The sequence below is a fragment of the Eurypyga helias genome, unplaced genomic scaffold (assembly GCF_000690775.1).
Source record: "Eurypyga helias isolate BGI_N326 unplaced genomic scaffold, ASM69077v1 scaffold38108, whole genome shotgun sequence".
Classification (NCBI taxonomy): Eukaryota; Metazoa; Chordata; class Aves; order Eurypygiformes; family Eurypygidae; genus Eurypyga; species Eurypyga helias.
In genome coordinates, this window is record NW_010268234.1 from 2,291 (window position 1) to 14,601 (window position 12,311).

Here is a 12,311-nt window from a genome sequence, read left to right on the forward strand (position 1 = left end):
CAGAGAAACCGTCACAAACACTTGCAGTGGTAGCCCCATTTCGCTTTGATGCCCACCAAGTACAAAATCACTTCAAGTATTAGATGAAGCTCAATAGAGTTGCTGCAAACTGAAGGGGCTGTTGAACCCTGCAGGGTCTGTAGAGTAATATGGGTGAATTCTCCTAATCTTCCTGGGGCAGGAAATCTCTCTTTGTTTTCTAACAGGCAGGAAAAGCAGGGGAGGGTGAAGGAGGAGTTGACCCCATTTGTTGCTTTCAATAACTCAGTCTCCAGGACAGCTGAAACTGGTACTTGTAGAACAAACCCATCTGTTTAGCAAACCAAACCACAGAGCGAAATTTAAAAGTTTGGAGAAGTCCTAGGAAAAGTCAGTTTGAAGGGTTTGCATGGACTAATAGGTCAAATGCAGTTCTGGAGAGACCCCAGACTGGATAGGAGTGGGATATGGTGTGGATATTTAACAGTAAAAACCTGGACAGTAAATGGCATTGGCTAAAGAACAGAATGGAAAATGCTTTTCAGGTCTGATATTTGATTTCATCCTCAATAATTTGTGAAGAAAAATCCCTTGTGCAAAAGAAATGTTTTTAACGCAAACCTAGAGAAACTGAAGAATTCACATTAGTGATTTGGGTACTGAATTTTCACAAAGCTTCTTTACTTGAGTGCTGGGTATGAAATCTATGTCCAGGGAAATCATGTAAGTATATTTTTGTATATTGGATATGCCATCATAAATAAATATGTAAAATCAGGATGAATTACTTGGGCTGTCTCTGTAGTCATAACTTGCACCGTAGTAGCAAATGCTTTAAAGAAAAGAAAGCATGTTCCTAAGAGTAATGAATTTAGGGACTTACCACAGCCAAACATCTGTGACCATATCATGGGTGACAAATCCGGTCTTTCCCTTCTGCTGCAGCTCCGGGACACGTACTCCAAGAGCGGCATTGCTTGTCTCACCGGGGAGGAAATGGGAAATTTCATCCAAAACTTGGATATAATTGAAAGCGAAGAAAGAGCGGCTGATCCCTGCTGGCAAGTAAAGTGGCACCTGGGAAAGTTAATTAAAAAGGTATTTGGGAACTCGCATGCTGAAACAGGGGTGGTTGGTGATATTACAATTCAAAAATCCTAATAGCTGATAAAAGGGGGGGGTCTCGGATCGTTTTTTCAGAAAGCAATAGTCAAGCTGCAGCCTCAGCTGCATAGTGCTTGCACTGAAGCCAAACACACCCATGGCAGTGCTAGATTCAGGAAATAATAAAGCAAGGACCATCAGTTTAAGATGATTTCAGTGATAGATTGGCTTGTTTGAAACACCTCAGTGTAGGAGTGTTTGTTTGACTTGAGCTCGCTTTCTACCTGACCACGCAGATCATAGTGCTAGCAGAGGTGTTGCTGCCTCTGTGGAAATACAGGGAGGATGGCATGAAAAAATGAGATGAAATGTAACATGGGGAGAGGTAAAAAGGTGCCTAAGGAATGGGCTAGTCATGGGCTGTGTAATGTATTAGGGGAGGAAAGTGAGTGAGCACACAGCATCGGACACAGCACCTTCCCAGCTCAGCATTCAGAGAACACCATCTCCTGCATGACTTACATGCCATACATGTAATTCTGAATACAGAGAGGAAAATAAGCCTGGCTGAAAAATATGAAAGACTAAAATCTTCTGGAATGGTTTTCAAAATCACATCTTCAATACACAAAACCCCACATGCGTGAAAATTCCCATCTGGCTGAAACTTACCTGGAAAATCTTGCAGCCCAAAATAGATCCTTTATTTGTATTAAGAGATCTCGGCTCCTTTGGTGGATGTTCTGCCAGTAAAGTCCCTGAACTTCTGCATAAAGAAAACATTGCTTTATTTAGTGAACATTTACGTAGCTAATATACCTACTAGCTCCTTTACGGCTTAAAAAGACATAGCCTGGGTGCCAGAAATAATAAATTATAATGATTATAATAACAATAATGAAAGGATGGATGGACGGACAGATGGATGGATAGATAGGTAGAAATGTCTTGAGGGCAGAACCCATCAGTAAGTTGCAATACAGGGCCCACGTTAGTCACCCAGGTAAATCATCTCAAACCCTCAACTTGCTGCACCGTCAGTAGCCGAGAAAGTTCTTTTCAGCAGTCAGCAAACAGTTATAGGGAAGGGGAATGCACAAAGTAAGGTATACTGGCTTAAGAGAAGACAGACAGAAAGAAAGAAAAAAGTATAAAAATAAATGAAATTTAATTTCCCAGAGCCAAGGTCCCACAGAAGTGCATGCTGCCAAGTATTCAGCAAGCGGAAGCTGGTGCTTGTGCACTGTCTCTCTTAGTTAAGAAGAGCACGAGGGTCAAATTTTCTAGTAGACCTAAAGCCCAGATGGCTGAGCTCTCTTGAAAATGTTCTCCCACATAGTTTGTTACATAAAATATGTAAATGTAGAAATACTTTATTACAGCAAATTAATAGGTGTTTTTTGATTTGCTTGTTGATCAAATCCAGAATTCTCTTTATTCATGAGTTTGAGAAAGGAATGTCTTTTTCCTGCACCTATCAGTTTCTGCTGGCTAATTTGTTTTCTCTGTGTTTGTTGGCAGATGATGTCGAGAAGCTACGAGGAAAACATGTCTGCAGTCAACGGTATTATAATAATTTTATTATCTGTGGCAAAAAAACAGCTCTGCTGGTGGCACCTGATGTGTAGTGACTCGAGGAACTTTTTAGAAGTACAAAACCAATGACTAAGATCTTGTACTGGCAGCAAGTCATCAAAAAATTATTACTTATTGCTAAAAGGCAAATTTCCAGGAGCCAGAAGTACAGTGGAGTGGTTAGAGCAAGGTGACCGAGGTAGATGTAAAGGACTCGGCTTCTAGACCTCGGTCCCACAGTGTTACGGGGACATTTAAACAGCCTGCTGTCCTGGGAACAAGCAGCACGGAGCTGCTGTGCGCAGAGGTCAGTTAGGAACAGCGCTGCTGGAGATCATGCAGCTCTAACCACGTTGAGCGAAAGCATTACAACCTCAAAGTGGAAATTCGGAGCAAACATTGGATACTTAACCTTAGAGGATAATGAGCGTGAATAGGAACGTTTGGTACTCTGGGTTATTTTGTCTGTGGGTAATTTTGGGGCAGTGGAAGGAGAAAAAGGAGAACAAAGAGGCATATAAAAACATTCCAAGGAGAGCAAGAGCGAAAAAGAAATACGAGCCTTATTAGCCAATATACAGCATTCAGTCTATGATTTAGTCAGTTATAAAAAGTTATATACGTATTCCTTAAAAATCAAGTCAGATGGGACAGATGTGTTTACCAGGCAGCAGATGTGCTTTCTTACGTCCTTGCTTCTAATGTGAGGTTCCTTTTCTGGTCCTGTCTCAGCTGAAAGAACCCTGACGCTACCGCACTCGGATGGGCAGCCACCGCGCGGTCCCATCAACAGGATTGCGGCACATCTCACCGGCAACAACAATAAGAACTCCCTGTCCCCACGCAGTAAGGAAAAACCTTTCAATACAGTTAAAGATCACAGAAATTGCTCTCTCGTTGCTAGCTTACGTACACTTCTTAAGGCTTGCACTGAATTAAGAGAAAGAAACAGATCATAAAAAAGTCATCTTGTCCCATACAGTAATTTTTTCAGCTAACTCTCGCAGAACAGGGAGAAAGCCCATTGCCACTGGGTACCTCACTGACTTTTCTTCTGGAGTCTTCGTTAGGGAAAAATAATTAAATATCCTTCTTCCTAACATTAAGTTTTCCTCTTTTCTTTCCTTTAATTTGCTTCTGTTAGTTGTGAGTCCCAGCTGCTATGGTGACAGACCTAGCAGAAATGTGAGACAGAGACAGGAGAGACTTGACATTCAGGCCGTGTTAATGAAGGGCTTGGTAGGGTTTCTACAGCTGTGGAGGGTGTCGGACACAAATAGATATTTTAACTTTGGTACTAAGTAACAGCATGATGATTTTTCCTCTTATTTGGGAGCACAAAAATTAAAAATCAAGGCATTCCATGTGAATTGCCACAGAGGGCTAAACAACTTGCCTTCACATTGTTTTGAGAATGGACTTAATGGGCCCCTGGGAGGAACAGGTTTCCTTACTTCGTTGTTAAAAAACAGACTCCCCAACTACCTGGCTTTTAATTTAACATTTTCTCTCTTTCTTCTCAAGTAGATTCATCAACCAGAAGAGGGAATGGACAAAAAATAAACAACTGGGAATCGTCAAGGAAAGGCCACTCTTAAAAAAGAAATGGCGAGTTGGTGATACCCCAAACCGGGTTTTATTACATCTACTCACAGACGTATTTTCGTTTCCGTGAAAGCGAGAATGAGGATTCAGATTTGTTGGCACAAATCAGGAGTCCCAAACAGCTTGTCCAATATGTTTACAAACTGACTAATTACCCAGAGCCCATTTTACTCATGAAAAGTGCAAGAACAAGCTGCGAAATGGCGAGTTGGTGATACCCCAAACCGGGTTTTATTACATCTACTCACAGACGTATTTTCGTTTCCGTGAAAGCGAGAATGAGGATTCAGATTTGTTGGCACAAATCAGGAGTCCCAAACAGCTTGTCCAATATGTTTACAAACTGACTAATTACCCAGAGCCCATTTTACTCATGAAAAGTGCAAGAACAAGCTGCTGGTCGAAAAAGGCAGAATATGGACTTTACTCCATCTACCAAGGTGGCGTGTTTCAGCTGAAAAGAGAGGACAGGATTTTTGTCTCTGTCAGTAATAGTGACATAGTTGACATGGACAAAGAAGCAAGTTTCTTTGGAGCCTTTATGATCGGTTAAAAGATGAACATCGTGCTCCAAATGAGCCAGTTTTCATTGTCAGGGCCAGCTTAGAACTCGGTAGGAGAGGGGATAATAAGCCAACACCGTAGCAATACCGACAATACCAGACTCCCCTTTCTCAGCTCACTCTCCCACCAGCGGGGAAGGAGCAGCACAGCTGGCTGCAGCTGCGGGTGGCGATGCTCCGTGCAGGCACGGGCCCCACGGCTCGCTGCCCAACCAAGCCAGGATTTCACACCCCACAGACCATACCTTTGGGCAGCACCCCGGGCAGGTAAGCGCTGGCCATCACCTCCGCAGAGATGCTCCACACCAGCTCAGCCACGGCAGGGGGGATGCTCCAGCTACGCTTCCTCAAGGCTGAGACCAGATCTCAAATTTTAGTTGTGGGCTCCATTGCCACCCGATCTTGAATAACTCTGCTCCTGTAAGGAGCCTTTGCAAGTACTGCTTCCCAGATGCCCGTGGAATTACTCTGGAAATTTTGGTTTTATCTCAGTTTTACAAAAGTTAGAGGCCATCAGAAACTCAAACTGCACATCTTCATCTCGTCTAACAAAGCACTTAAGCACCTAATTAATTTTAAGCACATGAACAGTCAGACTAAATCAGAGTATTTACATGCTTGAAATTAAATATGTGCTTAAGCATTTTTCAGGATCATGGCTTGAGTAAACACATTAGTCTGTCTTAATCAGGATATTGTACATAAAAACAGCTGCTGAAATGGCACAGAAGAGGTTTTGAAATCAATCAGTATTTTGATCAGCATATTATGATATTGCCTATTTACTTGATTACTGTGCCGCAAAGATTTCACCAGGCTTCTAATAGGTTCAGTAAGGCTGTCAACAAGTGTAACAGCAACTACAAGTACTTGATCCAGGAAAAAAGAAAGTGTTTTTCTGCAAATACTGAATTCTATTAGACATTTGCCACAAATTAAGCATGACATGGTTCTTCTACGTTTATTTGTACTGGCCTGTATTTAGTAGGATGTAATGCAGAATAACACACCCCAGTGACTAATATTTTAAGGAAAACATACACAACTGTCCGTACGTAAACAAGAGCTGCGTATTTAGGTAATGCTGCTTTGATTTAATTTTATTTTTAAGGAACAGGTGGGAAATTTTCGTAATTTTTTTACAAGCATAATTTTTTAAAAACTGGCCACTATATTTTTAACTCTATGAGTAGGGCTATTTTCTATTAAAAAATAAAGGGAAAAAGAAAAGGATCTGCAAGCATAAGCTGTGTGGGCTAGATCCACAGGTAGCGTGAATCGGCACATCTGCAGAATTGTCAGTGGAGCAATACCATTTTGCACCATGAATGCATTTTGCCCAGGTTCAGAGAAAACAGTGGGGGGACAAAAGAATGAAATTAAAACTAAAAGGAGGGAAAGGAAGACAGTTGTTCTGCAGATGTTCCTTTACGTCAACAGAATGATGCCAGGAGAAAGTCTAGCTGTCTGTTTTTTTAATACACTAAAGGTTGCCGTGGGAACCCTCGCATTCACCTCCACATTCTGGTAATTAAATCACTGTACAGCCCTTACGTACGGGCCTCGCGAGTAAACACGCATCGTTCATCTCACTACTTTGTCAACAAGAGGAAATGAATAGACACGAGTCCCTGCATTTGTGTTGTCATCCAGAAAAGCAGGTACATTGGGTCACTTAAATACCTGTGTTGGAGCTGTAAGAGGAGAATTTCATTAATAGCCATCTTTTGATGGGTTAGGGCAAAGGAACACACTGCCGTAAGCCTAAAATGATGAGGTTTAGCTTTTGCCTGCTGTTTTAACATCGCGTCGCATGTACGGTTTCTCAGCGATAGTCAAATATGTGAAATTCTTCATCGTTTACTGCAGCGCTTTGGTTTGCCCCACTCTCGAATCATCAGTTTCAACAGAAAACAGAAAGTGTTTTCCACAGTTTTCTTTCTGATTTCAGTGTTTAATTCAGGAATTTTCTGCCATTCCCTACATATCTGGATGTCTGCTGTAGTGGAGAAACTACTTTTGTAGGTTCTCCTTGCAGATGGACCGGGCTTTTTGATCTCAGCACAGGACTGACCCATGTTACCAGGTTTGAGGGATTTTTTAGCAATGTGTTATGTTAAAAAGTTTGGTGGTTGATGGTTTTTTTTAGAAATGTTGTTTTAGGAGCTTGTTTGAAAGGAAATTTATTGGAACTGTGAAAAAGTATTTCAAATTTACTGGTGGTAGCTTAGAGTCCGAAACCCTCCCCTGTGGCCAAGAACCGACTTGTGTAACGTAGGAGTCATGGCTGTTAGAAAGGGCTGGAAGGACACTGTGGGAGACTCCACAAACTTGGAGCTGATGCTAAGACGAGCTGTCTCACACGGATCTTTTTGCTCCATGTTCTCTACTCAGCTCTCAGTATATAACACCAGGCTGGCTGTCGCTTGAGGAATACTCCCAGGCATTATCTTTTTATCTAAATGTACATACTCTTGGTCTCCACATGCAGAGCCTATCTCAACAGGGATCACACCAAATTATCATACTTCATTTCTGAATAATCCCAAGGCATGCTTGCCAGATGTTACCTTGGGGCGAGACTGCCGAACAGCGTCTGACAGGACACATTTGAAGATGACTGGAAAAAATCAGCAACTCTGTTTGTGCATTTGCACCCTGCATCGTACTTGCCATCTCACTTTATGTTGAATGTAGCAAATTTTTGTTTGTGGTTGTAGATTGGGGTAACATGTAAATATTGTAATTTTTCTACATGCATTTTATATAAAACATTTTTCATAAATAGTTACTTAGTCTTGCAGTGATTATTGGTGTCATCCTATGGCTTCCATAACAACTACCCAGCCTGAAATAATTTCTCTGACATCGGTTGGTATCAGTTATAATCTGTCCAGGGCCACAAAGGGTTGCAACCCAAGGGACATAATGCAAGCCATTGAGCAATTCCATATTGTGTAATGCCATATAATTGGCTTCCAGACGCTATCTGGTGGCCAGCATCTGGAGGCAGTGCACTGAAGAAAACACAGTGATCTCATGACCAGACTACAACCCCCTGCGTGCTTCCTTGGGGCCCTTCTCATGTTTCTGGGCTTTGGCAATTACTTAAGCACTGGGAAATCTATTTAGTATGGAAACATCTAATTCCTACCTATCACCAAACCACAGTAGAAGATACATTGACTTCACAGGGACAAGGACCATTTACACAGACGTCGTGAAGCAGCAGTAAACTGGAGATCTCCTAATGTTGAGAACAGATGCACTCCCTGCCCCAAAAGCAAAACATGGGATACTGTTTGGTCTATCCACTCCATGTCTAAAATTTGCCCTACCAAAGGAAGGTATGAAACCCAAGCAAATCCTGGAAACTCAACAAGGCACGAGGGCATCACCTAACCCATCCCGCAGCCCTGCGATGAGAGCAGGGTGGTTTCATCCTGCACCTGCAGAGAGGTGTTACGGCCAGAGCAGCAGCAGTGAAACTAATTGCCCCTGGAGGACAAACCCCTGGGAAAATTGCCCCCACCTTAGCCACTTCCAAGGGCTGTCTCGCCTGTGTGTGTCTCCTCTTCACACTCTCTTCTCTCAGCAGTTCCTGACATTACCTTATTCTCACCGTACAGGCTCTGGCGCAGCCCTACATCACTGTTCTACACGCTGCACATCTACGTGATTAACAAAAGGATGCTTGCCTGCCTCACAGACCCACAACCTAAATACATTTGGTGTTTCATTTAGGCTTTGTTTGGCATAGACGGGCATGCCTCAAGCCTCAGTAACCAGGCGAGCAGCTCTCCCCCCTGGAACCAGTATGCCATTGCCAGGGAGGAGGAGCCCCCGTGACCACAGCCCCAAATTGCAGGGATGCCCGCAGGTTTTAAAAAGAAATGATTCATTTTGTAGAGACTGCTTTTATTTCAGCAGAGGGTTCTCTCTTTTCTGGTGTTTCCATGGGAAAGAGGACATGCCAGCTAACGCTTTTGTTGTACCTTTTATTACTTCATGGAAACAGATTTTTATTTTTTGCCTCTCTTTGCCTTAGTAAATGTGATTATTATTGTTTGTATTGCAGCAGTATTCACCGCCCAAGCAGGATCAGGGATGCAATTTGTTGTACTCCATGCAAACAGTTAAAAGCTGGATTCAGACACTGAGATTTTGAGATTCGTAATTTTAATTTTCAGATTACATCTGAATATTAGGAGCTAAGAAAAGACAGAATGTAATGACCAATATAACATAAATAAACACACTGAGACAAGATCTCATCATCCCTCCAAGGCACCTTGTGCCAGTCAGTAGCAGAAATGGAAGACAGATTAGGATATCATTGTATCTGATCCAATTTTCAGGTTGGGTTGTGGGTTTTGTTTTTTTTTCCATGTAGTGTTATATGGAAATTTATATCCATTTTCATCAGAATAATCCAAAATCTATTTATCCACAACTTTTCTCTGTATTAACAGACTGAAATTGCATGCTATGTCACATGTTAAAAATCACCAATTTTCCTCTGCTTACCAAGGTACTGCAGTTAACTGCCCGACCACCACACCACTGCTGCTTTGTAATACCACACCTTTTCACGAGACATTCATAATCTGAACCTATATAGACATTTCCATTAATTTCTTCTGAAATTTTGAGGGGTGACATGGAGTTGGGACACTGGGTCACAACAGAAATGCCGTCAAACCACTTGTGGTCAGTGAGTTGGGGCTTAGGGCAGAAGCCTGTCCGTTTACGCAGCTTCCCATTTTTAAGGGCTGTTCTACCAGAGTGAATAGAAATCACACTCTTTGTCTTTGATGCAAATAATACTTTTGCACTGAACACATCATGTATCTCACAATCACAGCATTAGCAAACATTAGAGAATCCAAAGTTGTTCAAACTGCCTTTCAGAAACCAGCAATTTAAACACAATAGAATCCAAGGCACAAATCCCTCCTCAAAGTACTTTTGATCTTGCCTGATTGTGAATTCTTTAGCTCATATTATTCTCAGTTTGTATTGAATCATGGGTATTTAGCCCATATAACTATTGGGTGAACGAAAGTGGATTAACTGCAGATTTGCTCGTGAATTGAGCCGAATTATCGCTTCCTGTTTAACATGAGAGAGCATCTATCAACACGAAAGTATGACCAGGAATAATGAACTATGCGATCCCATCCTGCGTGTTCTGGCACTACTAGAACTCAAGTCAAATGGGATATAAATAATCTCATATAAGTCAGGTGAACGTCTCCATCCAAAGCCAGGACAGCTTGGAGTCAAAACCTGCGGATCTTCTTTAGAAAGACTGCCCAATGATATTAAAAAAAAAAAAAAGCAGGATACATCTCCATCTCCCACTACTCTCATGCTAGACACGATTTAGTAAACACTCCATACTTTTAACATACTTTTAAGCATACCTGTGAGCCATGGACCATGTTGTCTTTCCACTTGGTGAACAAGTCGAAGGAAGAGAGACATGAACGCCCAGGGTGTGACCCAGCGCACGATGGGCTGAAGCACGGCCAGAAGCTAAATCTAAAACAGATGCCTCTGAATTAGTGGCAGTAGAGCACAGTGCTGCTGATTCAGAAACTAGCACATTGCTGAAGTCTGCTTGCAGGTGTCTACTGCCATATAAACAACTGTAAAGTCATTTGAGCGCATTTTGGGGTTTACATTATTAAGTTGGATTACAGCTATTTCATCAGCGCTACTCACTGATGATAGGTGCTAAACCGTAACCTTTGAAACATACACCAGATGCTACCTGCTGTTCTTAAAATACATTTATAATAAGAGTCAAAACATCATCTGCCCCTGGATATAATCAAGAAAGTGCATTTGCTTCTCTGTGAATTGTTGGAGATGCATCATTTTTAAATGGAAGATCTCTCCCTTGAAGTCTGTTTTCCACTTTCTTCATCTCTCCACAGTAAAACCATAATCATTCTATATTCAAAGCCTTCAGATATTTCCATGACAACAAACAGTGATACAAACAAAAATTAAAACTTTATTGGATGAGAAAAAAAATGGAGAGAATGGAACATAGGAGGGGGATTTCAAAACTCTATAAATAGAAACTCTCTTCTACCTTATCTCCAGTGCTCAATGCAGCTTTAGAGCTACTGAACAGAAGCACCAATATTTTAAAAGTTCCATGAAAGGTGAACGTCCATTATAATGTGCTTTTTACAAAAATATTTTTTAATATCTGTTTTGTTCATACATCCAGTTAGTGGATAAAACTGTAAAGAAGTACTTCACTTCTGCCTCTCTCTCTCCATTTTTCTCATCCCAGTAACATCAGCGACTCCAATCTTTTTCTGCAGTTGTTAAGGCAACATAAAAGTACTGCTCTTGCAGCTGAGAGCAAGTAGATGGTAACTTTCTGGAGCCTAAAGCCATCTCCCCTTGCAGCTCTTGTATCCTCTACCACCACTGTTCTCACCACGGTCCTTCAGCATATGCAAAGCAGAGGCAGGAACTCATTATTGTGCAAGGCCTGTAGGATGTCAGTTCTTTATACCCCATCAAAATTTGGCCTGCAATTGCCAAAAAAAAAAAAGGCACAGAGAATCAAAAAAACCATGAGCTGCTTTTCTTCCCTCTCAGCTGACTTGCTTTCTGGCCCTGACCCCATGAAGGAAAAGCAGCCAGAGAAGCCCCTGCATCACAATACCCTTTAAACAAGAAGGGGCTCAGTGCTGCTGGATTCAAAGCACCGCTGCTGTTTCTGATCCAAGTGGCTCTTCACTCAACACATCAAACTCCCAACGAATTCAGTGTTAATTTGTTGCTTTACAAGCTCGAGCTGTCCAGGGTATATAAATCTGGTGCTACCTCACTTTTGGCTCCATGAGTTTCACACACTTCAGTTCAAGTATTATTTTAATAAGGGATAATTTTTTTTCTGGGGAAAAAAAACCCCAACCACTAAAAACCAAGCTTTTCTCTCTCTGGGGAAAGGGAAATGGTCATTTTTGACAAGATACAGCTCAGCAAAAACTGGAAGTATTTCATGAGAATGAAGAACCCTCTCCCTACAGAAAAGTAACATTTATAGCTTCAGGCCATTTTCTCTGCCAAATATCAACATCCTGCAGCTAACACCAGTGGTCTGAGAATTTATCAGTAAAAAAAAAAGAAGAGTGAAATAATTCTTTATAATTATACAAAGCGTTCGGCAGCCCAAATACAGAGGCAGTGACCAGCTCCTCCATAATATAACGCAACGTCATTTCAATTAGATTGGACACAAAATTCTAATATGAAATAACTGTACATCGGTGACATACAGCCCATGATTTTGGTTCGGAAACATACAAAATAATTATATAAGGAGCTGGACAAACAAAGTGAGAAGCACATTGGGCTCTTTCTTCTTTTCAACCGCGCTTAATGTGTAGCCAACCCCCATAAAATTGAGCAACTGTTGAGTAACTGCTACAAAACTGTCTCACGGTCCAAGAGCAG

General features: G+C 41.6%; 1 protein-coding gene across 1 annotated transcript; it reads left to right on the forward strand.

Annotated features, from left to right (window-relative positions):
- Positions 1–758: 758 nt before the first annotated feature.
- Positions 759–4,816, forward strand: LOC104514136 (tumor necrosis factor ligand superfamily member 10-like). The gene is given in 6 exon segments (XM_010157703.1): positions 759–806; positions 808–1,077; positions 2,605–2,647; positions 3,391–3,546; positions 4,186–4,274; positions 4,457–4,816. Coding segments are annotated over 6 exon segments (966 nt in total).
- The last annotated feature ends 7,495 nt before the right edge of the window (positions 4,817–12,311 follow it).